This window comes from Melospiza melodia, chromosome 2, assembly GCF_035770615.1.
Source record: "Melospiza melodia melodia isolate bMelMel2 chromosome 2, bMelMel2.pri, whole genome shotgun sequence".
In the NCBI taxonomy this organism is placed as follows: domain Eukaryota; kingdom Metazoa; phylum Chordata; class Aves; order Passeriformes; family Passerellidae; genus Melospiza; species Melospiza melodia.
In genome coordinates, this window is record NC_086195.1 from 85,549,431 (window position 1) to 85,572,855 (window position 23,425).

The window sequence follows — 23,425 nt, forward strand, 5'->3', positions numbered from 1 at the left end:
TGGTTGATTTTAATTGGAGATCCACTGAGTAGACTGCAAAATAAGAAAATTCAGACTTTTAGATACACAGTACTATCGTCACTATCACAATTGTAAGACATAGTAAAAAAAAAAATAATAATAGTAATCCTTATCATACTTTAATAGATTGTTGGAAATGTTTCTTTAAAAATAAGGTGTAGATTCTTTGTCATAAAGAATTTAGATATTTAGGACTCACCTATAGCACTCTCAACTGGGAAGTCTCCATCCCCTTAACCATTTTACTTGTTCCTGCTAAAAAAAGAGATGGGTAACATAATTATTAAGTAAGGCCTTGAATTACATGTGATCAATCCAGATGCTGATTGGTTTATTGAGGGGTTTTTTTTGTGTTCTTTTATTTTTAAGAGATGTTCTCTATAAGATTATGTATCAGGTTCTATAAAAGAATTAGAAGGTGAAATGAGGCTGGTATATCGTAATTGTTTTTTGTCCATAGAAAGTCCAAATGCTTCTACAAACATTAAATGGAAGAATGGTTAAAACTTCTGAAAGTGTGTTCTATGTTTTAGTTTTACAGATGTAGAGACAGGAAGGAAAGAAAAAAAACCAAAACCATCCAAAAATCAAGCTGTCTAGTATTTTCAGACCTTCTTTTGAACTTATGATAACAGAGATAATGCAGAACAGTCGCAAAAGCCTGTAGTGAAATTCTAAAGTTAGTAGAAAGCAAATTTCACCCACACCATTCAGGCAAGAATGAATAAATACCTTATCAATAATGGTACTATGAACATAGGTTAAATTGCTCCTAAAATCCTAACCTAAAGAAACTGGAATCCCTAAACTGGAATCCCACTGGTGGAAGGGAGAATGCTCTCTTGCTATGGAAGTTTAATAACATTTAGTATCTGCTTTAAGAAACTGGCTGAAAGGAAGCATAATTGTAAAGGTTACATGAACAAACTGTAGCAAAATTGAGTTCCAGCTGATATGGGAGGTTAATTTAAGGCTCATAAAACCATTTGGCTGTTGATGGTGCTGCTCTTGTTGTCTCCATGCATGTCATCTTTGGATGTGGCAAGTTCTGCACATGTAGGTAATTGGTAAGGGAACTTTGGAGTATTCTACAGACCAGTCCTAGCCTACATTACCTTTGGCAAGAAGGAAAATGTCAAGATTAATATTATATGGTATAATGTTGAGGTAAACAGCACACATTTGAGTACTCAGCTTCTTAATTTCTCTTATATTAGAAATTAATTAATTTGGAGGAAAAACAATTCATGTTTATAAAATCATTCATTCTATTCCAAGGCAAAGAGCCATGCTAAGAAATGAGCAGTTTTCATTATTTCATTGTTTCTCATGTTTGTGTGCTGAACTCCAGGAAGTTACACACTTAAGGACAACTCAGTGTTTAAAATTTCAGGAACAGTCTGATTTGACCATAATGGAGTTAAAATCAGCCCAGTAACCAATACGGATAGGAAAGGGAGAAAATTTGAAAGATGTAGACATTTCTTCAAGAGGTACTCTTTATTTCAAAATGCTTTCTAGCTATTGTTCAAAGTGTTAGGATGCATTTTATACATGGTAATAATATTTTATCATGTAAAAACATTGATATTTACAGTGCTTGGCTGTTGGTAATTTAAGAGAAACTATTATATTTGACATCTCTAATCAAATAATATAACACTGTCAGAACGTAGCGAATTTCTGTATTATTTTATTATCCTTCAGAATGCGATTCTGCTAAATGAAACTATTTTAGACCATTTTAGAAATGACATTGCAGAGAAACAGATTTGGCATTGTGAGAGTTCTAGTTACCTACTGAGAAGTTGTTTGAATGGCATAAGGCCCTAAGGAGATAAATCAAAGTCTCAAACCATCTCACAGCACATTCAGTTGCTCTTATTGTAAGAGCTGTATTTTGAGTTTTATAACCTTTCTTTTATTGCACTAAATTCAGTGCTGTGGTTGTGGAGGTTGTGTATTTGGGTAATTCAGATTTATGTGTGTATAGTGATATTCTTCCATGAGTCTGTTCACTGCTCCTTTTGTTGAGGGGTAGAGCTGCCTATGGGGTCATTGTAGAAACCGGATCATTGGCATGATGCAAGTTAAAAATAGCCTTCAAAAGATGCAAAGGAATGGCAGTGTTACAAAGTGTTCCATTTTGAGGTCAGTGGTAATGGACAGCATATGATATTTCTCTTCATTCTTAGGTTATGTCTTAGGTTTATTTAGAGAGGACACTTTACGTTTATTAAAGAAGTGCTTTCTTCTTTTCTGCAAAGAGAGTTCTGTGTAAGCCCTTATTAAAGACAGTGGCTCTGGGAATAATGCTCCTTTTCAGCACAGCTGCTTGAGGGGAGAGAAAACTGGGTACAATATAGGGAAGCAGGTGCAGGAATGAGGAAGACACAGCCTGAATTGGGGAAAAAATGAATACTATATATACTTCAAGACTGGAAGTAGGAACTTCTGTGCAAGGATTCATTAGCATTCAGAAAAATCATCTATAGGTGTTATTACCAGTTCTGTTTACTTTGTTTATAAAAATTTTGAAAAGCATCCTTTAGTACTTTTTAAAAAGGTGTCCTAAGTCATTACAAAAAAAGTGGCTTTCTAGAATTTGAGAATTTGCATGTCTCTTTTTTTAACTCCTTTACAAATGCCCTCATAGGAGATGAGTGTCTAAGCTGTGATCACCTCAGGGTATAATCACAACACCTATGTTTTAAAGTTTATTTTTTCTGATAAGATCATGGTTTATTAACTATTTTTTGAAAATGAGCAAAGAGAACAATGTGATCCTCTCCTTACATTATGCACACTTATTGACTTAACTGTAAGTTTCTGAAGATGGAATAAGTTTCTCAAATATGAAATTTTTTCTGTGTTAAAACGAAGATTGTGTATATGTAGTAGGGTAGACTAAAAATATACTATTTCAGCAGCTATAAAGGAAGATGAAATTTAAACTTAGTGTTTGCATGTACCTTTCATGTCTTAAAATTCCTAGGAAAAAACTAGTAAAAGTGTTTGAAGAAAATATTTCAACAACAAAACAATTTAAAACATTATTATTGCAATAACATAAAGTTATTTAATAAGTTAGCTACATAATGAGAATGAGAAAGTACTAATTAGTAAGCTACAGGACTTTGTATAAATACTCAAAATTAGTAGGTTTTTTTCTTATATTTGCAAAGCTTCATTTCAGAATTCACAGATGAAATTCACCATCTAGACCTTGTATTTCAGCCATTGGTTATTTATTAAAGAAATTTCTAGAAGTTGTATACAGTGTGCTTCATATTATTAAAAGCAAACAGCTCTTCATTGTACTTAGCTTTTCAGAAGTGATTAAGTAGCATAGCTGTAGATGTGGACTTGCCATAATGTCATTCATGAGCTTTCACCAGTTACCTTTGCAAAGTGTTTTTTTTAAGAAGTCTATAATTTCTTTTAAAAATGCTTTTGATTTCAAAGATGAAATGTATGAGCTTTCTGCTTTATCTGTCTTTAAGACATTTGTCACAAGAAAGCTTGGAAATCCTTGTTAAACTGACTTTCCTAAAATTTCAGTCCTTTGTCCATTTGACAAATGAAAGTAAATCCACAACTCAGAAAATTAAAACTTTGTATATCATTAGCATAATTTATTAATGTCTTGAAAAATAATTCTTGTGCATGATAATTACCTTGAATCCAAATTTGTATGTCATATTAGCTGCATTGTTCTCTGAACTCCCTAAAACTGCAAGGCATCTCACAATTTTTCTGTAATGGATATTTTTTCACAACTTTAATCAGATGCGTTATTTTCAAATATGATTAATTAAGAAACTGAGGGTGAAACATGGTAGACACATTTGCTGTTTTGTATTCTAGGAAAAAAAAAAAGTACTGATTTTTAAAATGTAGCTTGGAATCAATTAAGTGCTGAAGCTGAGTAGCTCTCCAAAAAGAATGGTGAAAGAAAATTAGATTCACCATTCTGGGTACAAATTTATTTTCTTTTTCACAGCAGATTAAAGTAGTATTTGGCCCTTTTTGCTATAAAATAATTCCTCTTTTCCCAATTTAATTCCTAATTCTTTCTTTTCAGTTTCCGCACTAGCAAAGGTGTTGGGTATTCTGCTCATTTTGTTGGCAACTGCTTGATAGTGACATCCTTGAAGTCAAAAGGCAAAGGTTTCCAGCACTGTGTGAAGTACGACTTTCAGCCACGCAAGGTAAGCAAAGTGGTGTTTGCAGTAAGGAGGAGCACTGAAGGTGTGCTGACTTAGGGGATTTTATCCCTTCTGGGAGGAGGGCTAAAATCCCCTTCGTGCTATGGTGTTGATCATAGTTCCTCGTTTATAAGTAAATGCTCTTGTGTTCATGCACAGTTACAGTTCAGAATCAATTCAAGAGACATGTAATAATTTATAGTGTAACGCTTCTATAAAGTCAGCATGTTTTTCAAAACTACTGCTTAATTGGCTTCAGATAGAGATGAATTGTGAGTATTTGTAGAGTGGCTACATTTAATTACTTAAATATCTTCATTCTGTTTCTGAAAATTCTGTACTTGGTAACTGTTGCCAAGGTCTTGAAAAATTTTGCTGGCAATGCTAGAGTTTCATTATCTGATGCTGTATGATATAATGCTCTGAACTTTCTTCCATTTCAGTGCTGTTTTAGGATTTCTCATTTTTAGTAGTAAATCTTGATTGCACCTCTAGATCATTTTAGTGTTTATTTCTACTCTATGCCTAGTAGTCCTAGGGGAATGATGATTTTGTGGCCTTCAGTGTTGCAGTTAGTTGACTGAAGCATTGACTTTTCTGTACAGCAAGCATTATGTGTTTTGTCACTGATATCAGTCTCGTATGTATTTTGCTATGAAGCCCATTTCTATTTTTTATGGGTTTAGAATTTGTGTATTGAATTTCAGTGCTTGAATTTTATTTTTTTTTTTGAGAAACCAATCTCTTAGGGAGGGAATGCCTTTGTTCACACATCAACTTAATGTTCCACTATTTCTCTTGGTGTGTATTTGTGGTTCAAAATCACCAATTGTAATTTTGTCATGTAGCTTTGAGGTCACTTGTGGTTTTCTTAAAACAAAGTAATGTCTCTCTCTAGCATATCACTCGGGGTTGTATAAAGCCTTATAAACACATATTTGCTGAATCCACTGGAGTGAATCAATTCTGTTTTTCACATTTTTCCAATTTTATAGCCAGAAAAGTATTTTGATGACAGTTCAATTTTCATTTTAAGTATCATCTGAATCTAATGACAAATGTAACTGTTAACTTTTGTATTATGGTATTGTTAATAACCTCTTGGGATCTAGCTGATCTTTACTTGTTGATGAGGAAGTAGTCTATCTTACCAAGATATGCTTTTGGTAATTTTTAATACAAAAAGGACTAGTTTTCTTTGTGCCAGCTCATGAAAAATTTAGCTTTTGCTGTTGCTACTCAAAATGACAAATTCTGAAATACTGATACCTGTGTATCTCATTATATGAATACCAGTTTTGAATCAAAGTCTGCTGATCTGCTGAAGTGCATAAAAATATAACTCCCATGTTAGCTTTTCATATCCCAAAGTTTATGCTCCATACAATTTGAATCATATGTTAGCTTTAGAAAGTATTTTAAATAAATATTCTGGAATATATTTTTGAGTTGTTTAGTATATGTTTTTTCATCATTATCTTGTGTTCACATGCTTTTGTTAAAGTACATAATGCATAGTGGAGGAAATAAAACCTGTCAAATATAATTCCTGGCCCTAAAAAGTCAAAATTTATCCTGTTTTACATGCAAATTGATTTTCTTCTTGTTGTTTAGATATTACATTGGTTTCTCTGTACAAGATTTGAATGTGTAAATACATATTAAAAAATGTGTAGTCATTTATAAAGCAATTACCTCGAGAAATGTGATATTTTGCCATCAGATGTACCATTACCCTAGACATTTGCTTACAGACACACATTTCAGCAATAAATTTTGTCAGAATCATCATCCTCAATAAACTTCTGAATAATGTGGTTTGAAGGTTTTAAAAAAATTTTGGTGAATCACAGTAAAGTAACAAATTCAATTTATCGGGTTAAAAGCTTTATGTAGGCAAATCACTGTTGCTCTGTTCACGTGAAGATCTTCCTGCTATGTCATATGACAGTATTCACATACATTAATATGTAATATTAATGTATAACTTTAGGCCTCAATTGGTGCATTTTATAATGTCGTAAAAGCAGGCATTTATAAAAATATGTGGAGAAATTTGGTTATCATATATTCAAATAGAAAATGTGGGTGTGGTATAATAGCCTGATGTCTCAACAGAGCTAAACTAGCTTTGGTGATGTTATGTTTAAAATGTCTATACTGCTTTTTTGAGACTCCAAATTGACATTTTTGTGTAGGTAACCTCAGTGTTTTTGCTTCCTTGAGCTTCAGCCTCAGCATCAAGTCTTGTAAAACTGGAAGAGGAAAGCAGCATAGTCAGGAGCAAATAGCTTTTTTGTGTGTATGTTTCTAGCTGTGACCATCTTTACTGACTGTAGCAGAGACAGAAATAAGTTCCACATCCTGGAAATGCTTAGTGTGTGATGCCTCATCTCTCTGATTGTGCTGTCCTATGGAATAGGAATATGACTTGGTGAGAGCAGTTGGTGACTAAGCTTGACAGGTTTCAGCAGTAAACAAAAAATGCATAGTGAAGGGTCTTTTAGTACTCCCAAAAGAAGCTGTTGTTACAGCAGAGGGAGGAGAAAATAATATGGGGAAGAAAACTGCTGGATGAATGTGAAGGAAATTTGTACTTCTGACTTTGAATATTAGGGGGAAAAAGGATTTTTTTTTTCAATGAAAAGTTCAAGAAAAATTGTGTGTGAGATCATAGAACTTGGTTTGATTCATTGTGTGGTAGCAAAGTGCTGCCTTTCCTTCTTAAAAAAAGTGTTTGCTAGTGCTAGAGAAATGGCCCAAATACAGAAATTTGCAAAAAACTAAGAGCAAAAAACCCCATTAATTACAAAGTCCAATAGACTGCTTCAAAGCTCTTTATAAGGTACCCGAGCACAGATAAATAACAATGTACAGACCACTGTAAGTAAAACTGAGTTTTTCAGGAAGTTGAGATTGAATCTGAGTTGGTATGTTTTCAGAAATGGTTTTAAAGCCTTTTGAAAGAAAAATCACAGACAAAAGAGTTATGTTTTTTGGGGGGTTTTCTTTGAGGATGACAGCGAATCACAAAAATTACTTTTTTCATGGTTCTTTGAAAAAAAGAAGTTTCCATACATGACTTCACAAGCCAAAGCTGGAGCAGTAGTTCTTTATTCCAGCATTGCCCAATAAATCTATTTGCTTGGAAAGCCAAGAAATGAGATGCTCAAAAGTATTGTTGTATGATCAGCATCATTTTTCTACCTTGTGTTAGTTGTATGTTTAAAGGAGGAAAAAATGAAAAAATATTTTTTAATACCTGGAAACAGATGTGTAAAAATATGTGTTCTCATCTCTATAGCTATTATACACTTGTAAGAGAATACAGCTCAATTTGACAACTACTGTAATGCTTATTGTCAAAATGTGTTTTGCTGCATGCTGTTTTGTTTGTAACTTTGTGCTTTGTCTAATTTAAAAATCAACATGTGAAAGCATCTACTTTTATTTTCTCTGACAGAGAGACAAAGTTTTATATTAGTAAGCTCTCTGTCTACTTACCCCAGCTCAGGAAGAGAGTCAACTAGCCCCAAGGGTTGCAGAAGTTCTCTACTTTGGAGAAAAGGGACTTATCTGAACATGGAAATCAAAATATAATAATTGAAAAAGATACAAAAAATGGATGATGATGAAAAAGTCATTTATTATTCCAAATTATTGGAATACAAAAGGCTGTTTTTATGACAAGGTGACATTTTCACGGAGTCATTTAGGTTGAAAGGGATGTGTTGAGACCATCTGGTCTCTCCCCCTGCTTGCAGAAGGGACTCTTAGATAAAGTTGCTTTGGATTTTTTCCAGTTATGTTTCAAATGTATCTAAGCAAGAAGATTCCAGAGTTGTTCTTGATTTTATTTGTCATGGACATCATGATTCCAGTTAAACAAATTATGGGAAAGATCACCATAGTAGTAAGTGGAAGCTCTAAATTACGGTGCCTTCTCTGTTTGACTATTTAATGCATTTTTAATGATATGACAGTTGTCCAAAAATTGCTGGAATGGTAAAGAAGAGAGGAAAAATATCAAAGCAAACAATCAAGATGATGTCTTAACCTGGGCCGTAAAATTTGCTATTGGGATTTTTTTCTGTTTATTTAATAATTTCTGATAGACAGAAATTTTTGCTGTGATGCAAAGACAGAGGTTGTGTGATATGAATTTGTTAAGGTAAGAGCACATAGCTCTGGATTTCCTATCAGAACTCAGTTGTGTTTTTTTACAGAACAGTGTTGAAAAAAAAACTGTATGTGTACGTTTTTGCCTCTAATAGCATAAAAGAAAGCAGGTAGGTACATCATTGCATTTAGGCATAGTTCTATTGACTGGACTTGAAGTCCCAATGACTTGAATTTTAATTTTACGTGTTTGCAAGGACTCATCTTTTTGTGTAAATTTATGAGACTGGTCACCCTTTCTTTATGCCGTTCATTAACTTTGTATTATAGCACAAAACCTGCCCCTGTGTACTGACTTTTCATGTCTTTCCAGTGGTACATGATAAGCATTGTTCACATCTACAACCGGTGGAGGAACAGTGAAATACGCTGCTACGTGAACGGTCAGCTGGTATCCTATGGTGACATGGCCTGGCATGTTAACACGAATGATGTAAGATTTTATTGGTTTTCCTTTCTCATCACTTTTCGTTTTATGGGTAATTCAAAAAGAAGAAAAAAAAGTGTTGCCTTTTTTTCCCCTCAAGATATTTGCAGATTTTCTTTTTTAAGTGTCTTTTTTATTCATTCTTATTCATCTGCCTATTAAAAGGTAATATTATTGACTTTTGAGTTTGTGTACATGTTCTCTCTTTCTGTACCTTTGACTTTGGAATATTTGAGAGCCTGGACCTAATGAAGAGGCAAATATTGCTCTTTCTGGCTCAAAGTTCTGGCTGTGGAAGGCAGACAAAATTATTTTCTTGTGCTTTGCCTTCAGCTAAATCTGTGATAGAATTTCAGAGGTTCTTGGTTCATCAACTTACTACGCTTTTGTTATTTTTTATTTATAATATAGTTCTTATTTCTTTCTGACTACTATAAGGGATAAAGAAGCCTTAGGGAAATGAACTGTCTTTTGCTAAATTCTAGAGGCAAAGTAGGATTTGAAAGGGAGAGCTTAAATATTACATGTTAATTAAAGTAGGAGAGCTCTGCCTTCCAAAGTTTCTGATTTCCATTCTTTTGGGTTTTTTGGAAGCATTTTGACTTGCAAGAAAAGGCTAGCCATTCAGTTTGTGCAGAGCTTGGTTTCTCCTTGGTAAGATAAAAATTTCCATGATAGGTGAAATGCGATGACTGAAAAGCCAGCTGAGGTCTCAGAGGATCTGGTCTGGATTATTGGTTATATGGTGTGGGGATCAGTAATCCTTAATGACAAATGCTTAGCAAAAGGAGCTGCTTCTGCGACTTCTATTTTCTTCGCGGAATTATTTTCTACTTTCTCATGCAAAAAAAAGTACTATTTTTTCTTAAGGTGAAATTGATTTGCCAAGATTTAGATTATTTAAGTCTTAAGTATGTGCTAAGGTTTTTATTTTGTCCACTGGATAACAGTCTAACCTATGGAAGACACTAGTTATCATTAGCTATGTATTTTTAATAACAAAAATCTGTTCTGTTAATAGTAGCAAGTAGAATAAAAAGATCAAGAAATTCAGGAAAGTTATGTGAATGCAAATGCGTAAAATACGTAAAGGAAAAATAGAGGAGTGTGTACGTAGGCTTCTTACTATTTTACATTACCTAGGAGGAGAAGCTCTTGTTTTAACTGTATTAGAATTTCTTTGAATTGTTAGAAGTATTCCCTTGAAAAGTCTTGAGCAATTTATCCCGGTCATTTATTAACATCTACCTTCATACCCTTACACTTGGATATAATTTTAGTCTCCTGGAAGATGTCAGTATAATACTTTACCATAATGGTGTTGGAGGAAAAGCAAACACTATGTAAATCAGGCAATAATTTTTCTTTCTTTATATCCCACGTTGAGCATAAGTATTTATGTAGTTTACACTGATAGATTTAACAGTACAAGTTCTGAAAACAGAAGGGGTCAGGAGCTGCATATTGACTAAGTGCATCTGACTGTTCAGTCTTTTTTATGGATGAATATTGTAATATAATCAAGATGTAGTGTTAAAATTGCTAAATGTACTGATGACAAGATTTTTTTCATTTGCTCACTGTGTCAAATCTACCACTGAACAATAAGTATTATGACTAAACATATTTTTAGACTACTAAAACATTCATTACATTTACATTATTGAGTTTAACATTAAGGAACTGAATTTAATATAATTTTTTAAGCATAAGTTTTGTCTTGGCAGAGATTGCAAATTCATTTTATTTTTTTACCCAGACTGATTTTGCATTACCATTCTCTAATGTTTTTGTGAGGGCTTTTTCAGTATCTGAAATTTACCTCTTGTATCCAAGCAAGAAGTGTAGAAAACTTCAGTCTACCATTTTCATATGTAGCCTGGGAGATATGGAAGTAAAGATAGAGGGGGAAAAAAACAGTGAAACTCTAAAAAAAAAGCTTATCTATTAATTAGTTTTAAATTATTTTTTCTAGTATTTCTTAGAATTTATTCTTATTTGTACAAGGCCATGAATTTAGTGGGTTCTTAACTATTTCTGTAATGTGGCCAGGCAGATATAGGATGTTACGTGATGTAGTCATTACAGGTTCAGATCTGCAGTCTTCACAAATATATATTGAATTAAGAGAACTGTTTTCATTTTATTGAGCCTCCATGTATTAAATATTTGCAGTATGCTTCACCCAAATGTTAGAGGGGAGATACAACTTCAGATGAAAAAGGGGAAGACATTATAAACATTTTTGTGTTAGCTGTTTCTATTTTGAATGCTGCTGATTCTTTGTTTTTATATAGCCATTATTGGCTCTGAATTCATTACTACTATTTAATGAAATATTAAATCATATTAGTGCCAATCTTTATTGTTTTCATGTCCTATACAACATACCATGGCTAGTGATAAAGGACTCATTGAGCTTATATTCCAAGGGGTAAATATAGTTTGAGATTATGGCAAAAAGGTGAAGTGACATGCATGGCAAGGTATAACTCATGCTTACAGATTGTTTGGCATCTGGAACAGAAATGGATAAAATTACCTGGAAATCAGGAGTTATCCCTCCCCTCCAATTAAAAATAATGGAAACACCTAATCAAGAATGAAGTGCCAGAAATGGGAAAGTGTAAACTGGGAAGAATGAAAAAAAGAAAAGGAAATTACTAGAGGCTAACAAGCCTAGATCTTAACCATAATTAGAACTCAGAATCTGTTGAGAGCTACAATAATTGTTGTACAATTAATGGTCACTAGAGGAATCTAGGAAAATACCCTTAAAATGAGCAGGAATGTAGTCTCAGAATATTTAAGTATCAACTAGGAAAAAGGTGGCATCAGTATCTCTGACAAGTTCCTCAAATAACCATTGAAAAGGGCAATTGCTCAACATTAATTGATGTAACACTTTCTGACAGTAATGGCACAGTGTCATGAAAGCCTTCAAGGCTAAGCAGGACTTGAATAAAATAACTGAATTTTTTTTTTAAATTTTGCCATTAGGTTTACCGGGAGTCAAAGGAATCTGTTTAACTCATCTTTTGCACTGTACATCCTGAATATGACTTTGTGAATCAATTTTCATGTAGAGATTTTGCCAGAAGTTTTAAAATTTTGTCAAAATTGCTTAAAACAATAGAAATTCCGAGGGGAAAAAAAATAAAAGAGGTAATTCAAAGGAGGATAATGGTAGACAAAATCCTGGATACTTCTTCCCTCACCTGTTTTTAAAGCTGAGCTCCAGATCTTCGTCTGTCTTTACACCTGAGCCCCCTTTTCCTTGTTAACAGCCTATCCTCCTAGACCAGTTGCTGTTACAGTTCACTGTATTTTATTTCGTTCTCTAAACTGACAAAAGTTTTTCTCAAGGTAAAACTCAGCAGTTAAGCCAGATGAAAAAGCAAGTTTGCTAATGCAGGTTCTATTGGCTCAGCTGAAAAAGTGATGTCAGACCCTTGTTCCTGTTCAATAAAACACCTATGACTCAAGGAAGCTGAGAGAATAACTTTCAAAGATCCTTGAGGTTCTTCCTGTTGTCCTTTTTTTGCTGTATCATGTTTTCTGGTCTCTCAGGTCTTTGTTCTAGACAGGTTTTTTGAAAGCACCTGAAAACTTCACCAAATCCTTGCAAAATAGCCACAAAAAAAATCACTCCTAATCTGAAATAGTATGATATGGACAGACAGAAAGGCAGGGATAGTTAACAGCAGAAGGGAGGGATAATTTTTGGAAGAAAGAATGGAAAATAACAACCCTTGTGTGTATAGAATAAGACAGAAGAGGATTTAGGGTCAAACCAGATCATCATAGGCTGTGGTCAGAGAGAGAAAATATGCAACCCCTGCAAATTAGAAAATCTCTATTTGTTTCCTTTTTGCCTTGTAGAGGTGTTTAGCTCTATTGGCACTGCAGTGAAAGAAGAAGGTGTTCCAGCATGTGTTCTTGTGTATTAGCAGTAGGAGCTCTGTGTACAATTACTCAGAGGAAGTTCAAGTGTGTCACGTTCCTAGAAGGCAATAGGAGGGATTATTTTGTGCTTGAATGTACTATTCTCATTTTCTGTCTTGTATGTTTACCAATTAATAGAAAACAAATCCTAGCAGCCAGTCATAAGGACCTCTAAAACAGTTAATGCTACAGTATTCAAAATTAAGTTATTCACCACAGGGTAGTAATAAAGAATTGTTAATAGTCAGTTTATCTTTTTAATTCCAGTCTCCCTTTATTTGTGGCTTTAGTAGCTGTGCATTAATATTATTTCTTTATTAACTGCCTCTTTCTGATACAGAGCTATGATAAATGTTTTCTTGGATCTTCGGAGACTGCTGATGCAAATAGAGTGTTCTGTGGCCAGCTTGGAGCAGTATATGTGTTCACTGAAGCACTCAACCCAGCACAGATTTTTGCAATACATCAGTTAGGACCTGGATATAAGGTAATACCGGATTTTAAAAGCATAAAACTGGAAAAATAAAATGATTGAGAGATATAGTTGGAAGATATGTGAAGCATGTGAATATTCCTTATAGAATCACGTAGAATTTTTTAATGTGATTTGCTTTCAGCAACATAAGACTATTTTTTCAAGTATCCTAACTAACCCTAATTTTCTACCATCTTTTTGAAAGACGAAAGTTTTGTTTAAAATATAGCTGAAATATGTTTGTATGGGAAATTAATTACTTTGAGTCATAATCAGATTAGAGAAATTTTGTATTTGATGCACTAAATAGCAGAGAAATAACTTTCTTCTCTACTGTTCGTGTTTAAAATCTTGAGTTAAAGCAGATTAACATTCAACAAGGCATAATAAAACAATTTTGTTCAAATGCACGGTTTCACACAGTCCTGTTAAGGTAAAAGTTGAGCTTTTTGTTTAGTCATGCTTTGTCACTGACATTGAGGGGAAGATTGGACAAATTAACGATGCATGCATAAACTTGGATCTCTGGCCAGATATGTGTCTTGGAATGGTTTTGTATTGTATTATTTCATCAAGAACACAGATACTTCACAGAAATCTGCAGAAATGCCTTTGTAGATAATACTTGAAAATTCATCTAACCCTAGGTAAACAGTAATGAATTTCAGTTTATACTATCAGGTATTCTCAAGTTTTCTTTTTTCTAATTTTTGAAATTTGTGGTTTCATCCAAAGTAGTCTTTCAGTTTTTCAATATATATCATATACTCTGAAAATAAAAATTTTTAAAAGCCGTAAGTAAAAATCAACATTTAGATTATAATAGTACTAATTTTGTGTGTAGAAAATGCATGCTCTTCATCATTTGATTACAGCTAGCACTTGAATGACAGAAGCAGATGGAAATATCTTTTATGGTATGTATCTGTGTAGGGTGAATAAGCACATGTATATCAGGATTACTTGGAGAAGTAGTGGTCTATTGCCAATAGTTTATGACAGTTTTTGAAACTAAAAATATTAAGTCAGTTATGAAAAGTCCATCATCTGTGCTAACAAAGAGTATTTTATTCCAAACTTTATACACTATTTTTTTAGGCAAATATTTTTTAGTCATACAAAAGAAATTGTAATCTTATACTCAATAACAAATGTTGGAACCTTTATGAATTTCTTAAATTAATAAAGGATTCCAGTATGCAGAAACATACTGGAGTGATATCAAACAGGAATTAGTCTTTCATGTGTTTTAAGAAGTGCAAATTACTATGTAATATTTTCTGATTGTTGAAGGGATTGATAAGGATATGAGCTTTCATGCCAAATGACATTTTCAATAGTTACTGCTCTAACCTTATTTCAGTTGTCAAATTGCCCTACTTGATTCATAGGCTTCCCTTAAACTGCATTTCTGCACACATGTAGCTTCTTAGTGATTTTTTTTTTAATATCATCTATATTTAATATTTTGCTGAAATTCTTCTTTCATTGTGTCATGGTTTTGGATTCGGGTTATGTACACAGAACAGCTAATGCCCCCTTGCTCTCTGAAGGAATTTTCTTCCTTGTCTAAAAATATGGATATATATTTTATTATTTAGCACCAGTTAAAAAGAACAGGCTCCCACAGCAGTACCTTGGAAATAACATTCATTTCTTTGACTTTCTTATTCCCCCAAAAATAAGACAAAACAGAAGACTTTTTTGACCCTTTTCCAACACAAGATCTACTCACAATCAGAAAAGGAACCATGTCTTGTAGTTTAGAGATTTCAGGGCACCAACTCTAGCTTTCACTCAAAGCCTGCCTGTTTCGCTTCTCATTTAAGGTTATTTCTGTAAATCCTTTCAGATTCTGTGCTGGTGCAAAGGTGCCCCAGTTCAGAATACTTTAGATGGGATTTAATAGTCTAAGGGAGCCTCAATTGACATATAGCTTGTTTTCCTAAATATTAGAGATCATGTTCTTGCTCTTACTCAACTTACTGATGCAAACTGGCCTTTCCGAAACTTTTCTTAAGCAGTTCACTACATTTCCTATTCATTCTAATTGTTAGTACTCTTAGTGTATGGGGAAAATCAACAGTTCAACCCTTCCTAAAAAGACCCTAGGTCAATTGTAAACTCCAGTTGTGCCAAACTTTTCTGCCAAAGAGGGATTATTCAAAATAGTTGAGATTTTTTTGAAAATATCTTCATACAGATCTTTTTTTCCTTTCTAACACAGTATATGGCAGTTCCTTTGATTTAAAATTCATACTTTAGTCCATTATATCTGAGAATCTGATTCTTTAAGGGAAGTGACCATTCCTCTACCTACTTTGCTCATGAGAGGGGACTATGCTTTTGCCTCTCATTCAGCTCCCCTCACAATCATTCATAATGCCCCTAGTCTACCATGACTGCCATTAAAACCTCTGGAAAACAGAGAAATCTGCATAATAATAATAATAATGCATACAGGACAGTTTGCACATATCTGTTAATATACAGAGTAAATAATGTTGTGGATGACACCAAAGCCACAAAGTTCAGGAAAAGTGAGAGCTTGATCTACAGATATAAATTAATCTGTTGCACCTTGTCCCACTCCTGTTCTGTGGTGCAGGTAGAAGCAGCAGGTCTTAGGACTGACTAGAGAAGTCATTAAAATAAGTCTTACTTATTATGTGTATCAAATAGTTGTATATTTATATATAATGTTCATACTATTTATTGCACGTGACATGCTTGTACAGAGGACAGTAACACAGAAACAGTTCATAGTCCTTCCATGCTGATCTTGCTCAGCATGTTCTTATGAGTGCATTTGGTTATAACCAGCATGCTCTAATATAAAAATTTATTTGTTAAGCAAATGGATGTTTTAGTTTGAAATACTACATTTTCACTTGTAGCAAAAGGCTTTCTTTAAAAAAGAAAAGGTTACATTGTGTGAAAAGCAGTGATGAGAAACTGACACTCTGAGTAGCTATTGCAAAGAAATTACTCATAATCAAATGTTTAAGGGGAAGAGAGGAAATACACTGGCAATAGAACTATATGATTTGTCTCTTCCCCATTAAGTCTTCCCAAGTTAATCCATAATATATCTTGGAATTTGAAACTATTTTTAGTAGAAACATATTACGATTCAATATTTGCATACCTAGGTTTTATCTTTAATAAAGCACACTCATTTTGAGCACTGCCATTGCTAACAGGACTTTTACATACTCTATGGATCCTTTCAGTTGTTGGAGATTGAAGAAAGAAAAAAGGAATGAGAGGAGCATCCTTGCTCTCACTGTGCTTTCCCTGCCGCCCATCCCTGTTCTGAGGCAGCAAGGAGAGGAGAGTCTGTCTGTGCTGGGATCCCGAGGGGCAGGGGAGGTAATGTGAGAGGAAGAGATGCATTTGATGCCAGTGTTTGCTGCTATTTATAAAGGGATGTTTCTCAAAGCCCTGTTCTAATAGCCCTGTCAAATCTGTGCCACTCCTCCTAGCCCTCCCATAGGCATTTTAAAGCGAGTTATCAGATCATTCCATATGTTGCTTCTGAGCTTGTTTTTGATCAGTTCTGCAATAATGATCTTTTTGTCACATAAGGTTGGAGTAAGAATACAGTAATTCATGAACACCGACACAAAACAGCACCAAAAAATTCAGATTTGCTTAAACCAATTATATAATACAAGAAAATATTTTATGCACAATTGCTGAACCTACAAGGGAATGTGTAGTGAATAGTAAATAAAAAAAGCTGCAGTCTTGCTGCTAAAGGAAGGGGGAGAGCTGCTGGTATTCAAGCAGTTCCTGATCAAGCACAGATTATTTTACTGGAGAATACAGTGCTGGAGTAATGCTCATCTCTCTCTGTTACTTCCTATTCCAGTAAGAGCCACAAACATACTTTATATGGATCCTATATGTGTATTTTTACCTTATATATAATTTCTAAAATCCATGGCTCGCTCTTTCTGTCTTGATGCCTTCACACTACATGTGCCAGACCTCAGAGTTGCATATGCACAACAGCCTCTACTACCATCCTGTGAATGTATTTTCCCAAGTCCCCAGTACAGTATGCATATACTGAATTTCTTTTCTTATGGATCAATGCTAGTAATAAAGTGGTATCATACATCAGAATTTTTAACCTCTCTTTACATTCTGTTACAATAATCTTATAGATTAAGGGACCAGAATTTCCAATTTATGATCACTTTTGTTAGATGATGACAGAATATTTCTTTAATTGTTTTTTCTGCTAAATGTGTGAGGCAGTATAATGTTGATTCAAAACTTGTGTCTGACTTTCAAATAGTGATCTCAAATTCTTGCAGCATATTAAACACTGCCAATGAGGAGGTAGAATAATGTCAAAATTTGTGTATAAAATTGATTTAACCTAACTGGTTTAGAACACTGCAAGATTTCACGGTAATGAAATGGTAAGATTTTGTTTTGAAACACCTTGATTTATTTAAACAGCAAAGTTATGAAAAACTCCATATATGAGCTTTGGAATCTGAAAAAGTTGAGAGGCATGGAAGATTTTCAGGGTAATAAGTGTTTTCATGTGGTAAACCCTTAAAATATAGAACAAGCATGTTGTAGATGTCTTTGGAAATCAGTGAAATGACTAAATTGTTTTTCCTCTGCAGAAAGTGCACAAAGATTTCTATTTATAGTTAAAATGCCCTCTGAGGTGAAATGCTACCTTCCACAGGACAAATCTGTAATCTGTAGCAGTCATTTCCTGATAAGTGAGATCTAGGCAGCCATATCAACAGAGAGCCAGCTCTCATGTTCTGAGCATAATATTCCTTCTTTGCGAATTTCTACTTCAGTAAGTAGTGTAGCACAACAGGAATATATTTCTGGATTAAATCATTTAGTGCTGAGGACTGAATAGTCACAGTGTGTTATATTGGTGCTTTTACTTTGGATTGGTTGTAGTCTGATCCTTTGGGCTGAATGAATATCGCCAATTGCAGGATATTTGAGTTTCAGCCTGAAAGAAGTCTCTGGTTCTAAACAGCTTTGCAGTTTGAACAGAGTAATAAGTGGGGACCACTGGGAGTTTCCCTACAGAACAGACTCTTAACCCAAATACAAATCACAGAATCACAGAGTGGCTGAAGATATAGGAAGCAAGTGGAACCTGGAGGTCCTCTGGTCCTCCCTGCTCAATAAAGGTCACCTAGATCCAGTTGCCTGGGACTATCTCCTGGCAATTTTTAAATAAATCCCGAGACAGAGACTCTGTCACCTTGCTGGGCAGCTTCTCAGTGAAAAAGTGTTTTCTGATGTTCAGAGGGAGCCTTCTTTGTTCCAGGTTTGCCCATTGACTTGTGTCATACCACTGGGCACCACTGAGAAGAGTCTGACTCCATCTTCTTTTAGACCTACTTTCTGTTATTTATATATGAAATCCCCTCTGCTGCTTCTTTTCTGCAGTTTGAAGAGTCTGAACTCTCTCAGCCTTTCCTCATATGAGAGATGCTTCAATCCTTCTGTGTTTAGTAACCATTCATTGCATTCTCTCCAGTAAGTGCCTGGCTCCCTGTGAGAGCCCAGAACTCCAGGTGTGGCCTCACCAATACTAAGTAGAAGGGAAGCAACACCTTCCTCCACCTACTGGCAGCATCCTTCCTAGTGCAGCTGAAGATGCTACCCTTCATTGTCAAACGCAGACTGAACCACAGATTTGCCATTTACATGAATTTGCCATTTACATGCATTTGCCCTTCCTGGTTGTGGTTTCTGTTATGGGGCCTGTGTCTGGTACCTTTTCAGCATTGCAGCCTCCCTTCTCCCAGACATCACCGAGGCTGGGACAGTGCAAGGTTGAGACAAATGTGCTCCAAGAGCTCTCCAGCAGCTCCAATCAGGTGGCCAGCCTGCTCAGCTTCTGGCCACATACACAGGGGTGCAGTCAGCAGACCTTTTATTGCTGTCAGTCACTTGAGCAAATGGGCTTTCCCACTGTTTTGCTGTAATCAAAATAATTTTTTTCAGGGTTTCCAGCAGCCCTGAGAGCTCTGAAAAGGCTGGATGGGGTTTATGGGGTTACATCAATGGTATGAATCTGATTTGTTTGGAAAGAGAAGCCAATAGCTTATAAGTTGCCTGTTTTAATTCTAGCATGGATAACAAAAACCCCAGTGCTGATACTTCCAGTAGCTTCAGAGAAAGAGGAGATTGTGGGAGAAAGGAGATGTTTGGTAGGACCAAAGGGATAAAGAGAATTGTGTTCACTATGCACAGTGAAAGCAAGGGAAATGATTCATGTATAATCTCAGAAATAAATTATTTTAGACTCAGAAAATATTTTAGCAGTAACATTTTATATATGTATATATTTACGCACACACACATATATATATATATATTTGTATCTTCATTTGCAATAAAATGGTGGTCATTTCTAATAAATTTGCTTTCCTTGTATCAATACAGCACTGTACTGTGTTACTACTAATTAATTGGTTTTTTGCCACTGTTAAATGATTGTTATATGCAATTGTTATATGCCAAGTAGATCTTACAGTGCTTTGCAGAAAGACAGAAATCTATCTTCTTGTGCTTTGTTGATTTTTCAGTGTTGCCAAAAAACTTAATTTTAGATCAGATATGAATCATGATATGTTCATTTTCAGTCTTCCTTGGAAAAGCTCTGAATTTGCAAAAAATTAATGTAAAATGTGGCATTTATGATTTATTTTGGATTTTAAGTGGCTCATTTGAGTATACTCCTGACTGTTAATTAAGCATGGTTTTTAATATTGTTCAAAAATAACTATTCCTCTTATCAACATAGTATAGCATTTTATATTCTAATTTGAGTGAGCTCATATGAACTTAAATGCAGCACATTTAATTTGTTCTTTATTTTTAGTGTGTTTTTTGCTTAAATTTTATTTTAACATATTTATGGTTAGTGTGTGTTTTTTTTAAGATAGTTACTTCTGAAGCTTGTAAACACTGATGCTAAAAAGAGAGATAATATGTAAAATACCAAATAATGTGTTGACACATTGATGTGATGTAGACTAAAGAGAAACAAATCTATCTCATTGTTCAGTAGCATTAGACTACTGGTAAATGCAAGCAAAGTTTAGTAGTTTATTTATTCTCTCTCAAGTCCAATGTAGTTTTTGCATCTTTTGTGGCAAGGAATTTGTCTAAATTAATTACTTTGTAAAACTTTTGGGTCTTTTTCAGAGCACATTCAAGTTTAAATCCGAGAGTGACATTCATCTGGCTGAGCACCATAAACAAGTGCTGTATGATGGGAAACTCGCCAGCAGCATCGCTTTTACCTATAATGCAAAGGCCACTGATGCTCAGCTATGCCTTGAATCCTCACCAAAGGAGAATCCTTCCATTTTTGTACACTCCCCCCATGCTCTCATGCTTCAGGTTGGTGCTGCTAAGCTCATGTTCTGTGATTACTCTTGGCTGAACATCACACAGAGGATTTGTCTGCTAGTGTACAGAGATTGTTCTTTTGTGCTCTGTCAGCTTTTAATATAACTTTCACTTGAACTGTTCTTTCTTTGCTCCCTTTCTAAAGCAAGGAAAAAAATATTCCATAAGAAATACAGACTTCCTACTATAAGGCACAGTTTGTCATGTTACTGAAAATTTTCTGTTTAATGTTTGCTTTTAAGTGTAGTCATTATAATTGAAGTATAAGTATTGAAACAAAATTTTTTAAAGTCTGCACTCAATTTGGTGTTGAAGTGCTGCAGAATTATATTTTTAACTGTCCTTTAAAACTGAGATTAATTGTAGCTTTTCCTTTATTTTATGTCTTTAGGATGTGAAAGCTATTGTAACCCACTCCATTCACAGCGCAATTCATTCCATTGGAGGGATCCAGGTTCTTTTTCCTCTGTTTGCCCAGCTAGACAATCGACAGCTGCACGACAGTCAGGTGGAAACAACAGTTTGGTAAGCCTCTTTTAACCAAGACTGAAACAAAATTAAGTTTACAAAATGTTTTCCTTTTTTTTGTGGGCATGTTCTCTAATTTTTTTCTACATTTTACCCTTCTTTCTTTTAAAAATATAATTTAAAAAAATTTGTTTACTGTACAAAACTGATACAATTAAGTAATGAATTCAAATCACTCTAGAGTCTTTAAGAATAGTTTTGCAACAGTTCACCCAACTTCTAAAAGAACTCAATATGCTTTTCCTTAAATGCAATGTTGCTTACCTTCTCAAAGTCTGTGTCATTTGAATTCATACTTCATAGCATTCAAAAATTATTTAATATGTGGTCAGAAAGTCATAAAGCTATGAGCAGGCATTTTGTGGCCATATTACAATTGCAATAGTGACTGGGGACATAACAAGAGAATTTTAAGCTGGGACCCATGAAGTTTCTCCTCTGGTGCTATGGAAGACACATCTAAGTTAAAAAGTCTTTACAGATGTTAAAAACAGATGTTGAAAAAGACTACCTAGGTGTTTGTTAATATCCATGCTACTTAGAGTCATAGAATCTTTTAGGAAAAGATGTTTAAGATTATGGAGTCCAACCATTAACCTAGGACTGCAAAGTCCACCACTCAGCCACATCCCTAAATGCCACATCTGCACGTCTTTCAAAAATCTCCTGGCACGGTGACTCTTTTCTCAACATCAACTCAGCTGTGGTTATTTTTACAAGATCTCTTGCCACGTACTTGTTACAGCAGGCACCTCTCCTGCAGCACAGGATAGCTAAACTTCTCCAGAAAAATGATTGGCCTAAATCTTTGAGGGTAACAAATCTGAAAGGATAATGCTGAACAACTGGTATGGTGTTTCCCTGGAGGATTGTTTGTAACTAAAGCTTGCTAGAAAGCAATGTTTAGGGACAAAATAAACTGGCTTTTCTATTTGGATTAGGTGACAAAACAGGTGCGTAATGCTGAGCACGCAGCTTATTTTCCTGCTTATAATATTTTTCTATTAATTATTCTGGATGTTTATTATTGCATTAGATAGTTCAGTTAAAAATACTTAACTGAAAAAAAATTAACTAATACGAAAATTGCCAACAATTTTAGAAGACAGAAAAGTGGTTGTGTATTGGTTACTGTAACTAACTGTAATACTGGAATATTTAAGTCTCTTTTGCAGGATGTACTTTGCATTGAAGCATTGTAAAGTAAGGGAAATAAAAAAAGAAATGCTTGGTTTGAAATAAGCTTGGGAAAAAAACATCACCATATGTTTTTATTTACTGGCAAAGCAGAAGACTGAAATGCTTTATTCTAGTTTAAGGAAGGTTATGTGTGTATGTATCTCCACAGAGGAATAAAATGTATGTTAAATTCGTTAAGGAGCTGAATCTGTAATAGGTGACAAAGCAATAACTAGATCTGTTTAAAAATGAAGAACGAATGTAGTGTAAGTTTTAGAAGTTGAGATAAAGACTAATTCTTCCCAAGTGTGTGGTCTACCCAGTGAGTGAGAACATTCATACTGTTCAATTGCAAATGTGCAGAACATTTCTGGAGTTAGTTGAACTGTAAGTAGAAAAAAATTTGGTCTTTAATAAGTCAATTAATTTCTTCTATAATTAGATTATATTCTAAAAAGAGATCTGTAATTCATTGTGCTATATGATTGTACAAATGCATAATTCAAGAGGATGTGATTGTAACTCCAGAACATATTGAAAAAAAGTTTCAGCAAATGGCTGTTTGATGAGATGTAATTTATGTGTTTGTAGGTTTTGGTGTCTGTGCATTATTTTCTCATATGTTATTTAATAAGATATAAGTATTAAGAAAAATAATGTTGGAAGTGAAAAAGGAAGTAGGCAAATAAAAGAAGAAAATATTTTTGGGATCAAAGAAAGGAGCTAATGGGGAATGAATGCTATACATGAAAAGGATCATTTGAGGAGTGGAATAAGGGAAGCAGTGCATTTAATGAGTCCTTTCCTTGTTCCCCCTTATTTATTTGATTATTGTCTCTCCTTATGTATCTGATGCTGAGTTATATCTGTCTGTATACAGGTATGTCTCTGTAACAGCAACAGAGAACTTTCCCAGTTCTACTGCTTTTCTGAGTCCTTCTCACCTCTTTCTCTCCTGCAAATATCAAACTGTTTAAAAAGCTCAGGGTTTTCAATTATTTGATTTTTTGCTTGGATTTTTTTTAATATTAGAAGGGTTTTATTAGC

The 23,425-nt window shown here is 34.3% G+C and overlaps 1 protein-coding gene across 11 annotated transcripts in view; it reads left to right on the top strand.

Moving 5' to 3' along the window:
* Positions 1-23,425, top strand: part of NBEA (neurobeachin) — a 454,524-nt gene that overhangs the window by 90,924 nt on the left and 340,175 nt on the right. For all 11 annotated transcript variants that reach the window (XM_063149159.1, XM_063149160.1, XM_063149163.1 and 8 more), the window contains exons 6-10: positions 4,106-4,232; positions 8,722-8,841; positions 13,121-13,267; positions 20,465-20,662; positions 21,063-21,196. In XM_063149159.1, coding sequence (XP_063005229.1) covers positions 4,106-4,232; positions 8,722-8,841; positions 13,121-13,267; positions 20,465-20,662; positions 21,063-21,196 — 726 coding nt within the window. The remainder of the gene's footprint in view (positions 1-4,105; positions 4,233-8,721; positions 8,842-13,120; positions 13,268-20,464; positions 20,663-21,062; positions 21,197-23,425) is intronic.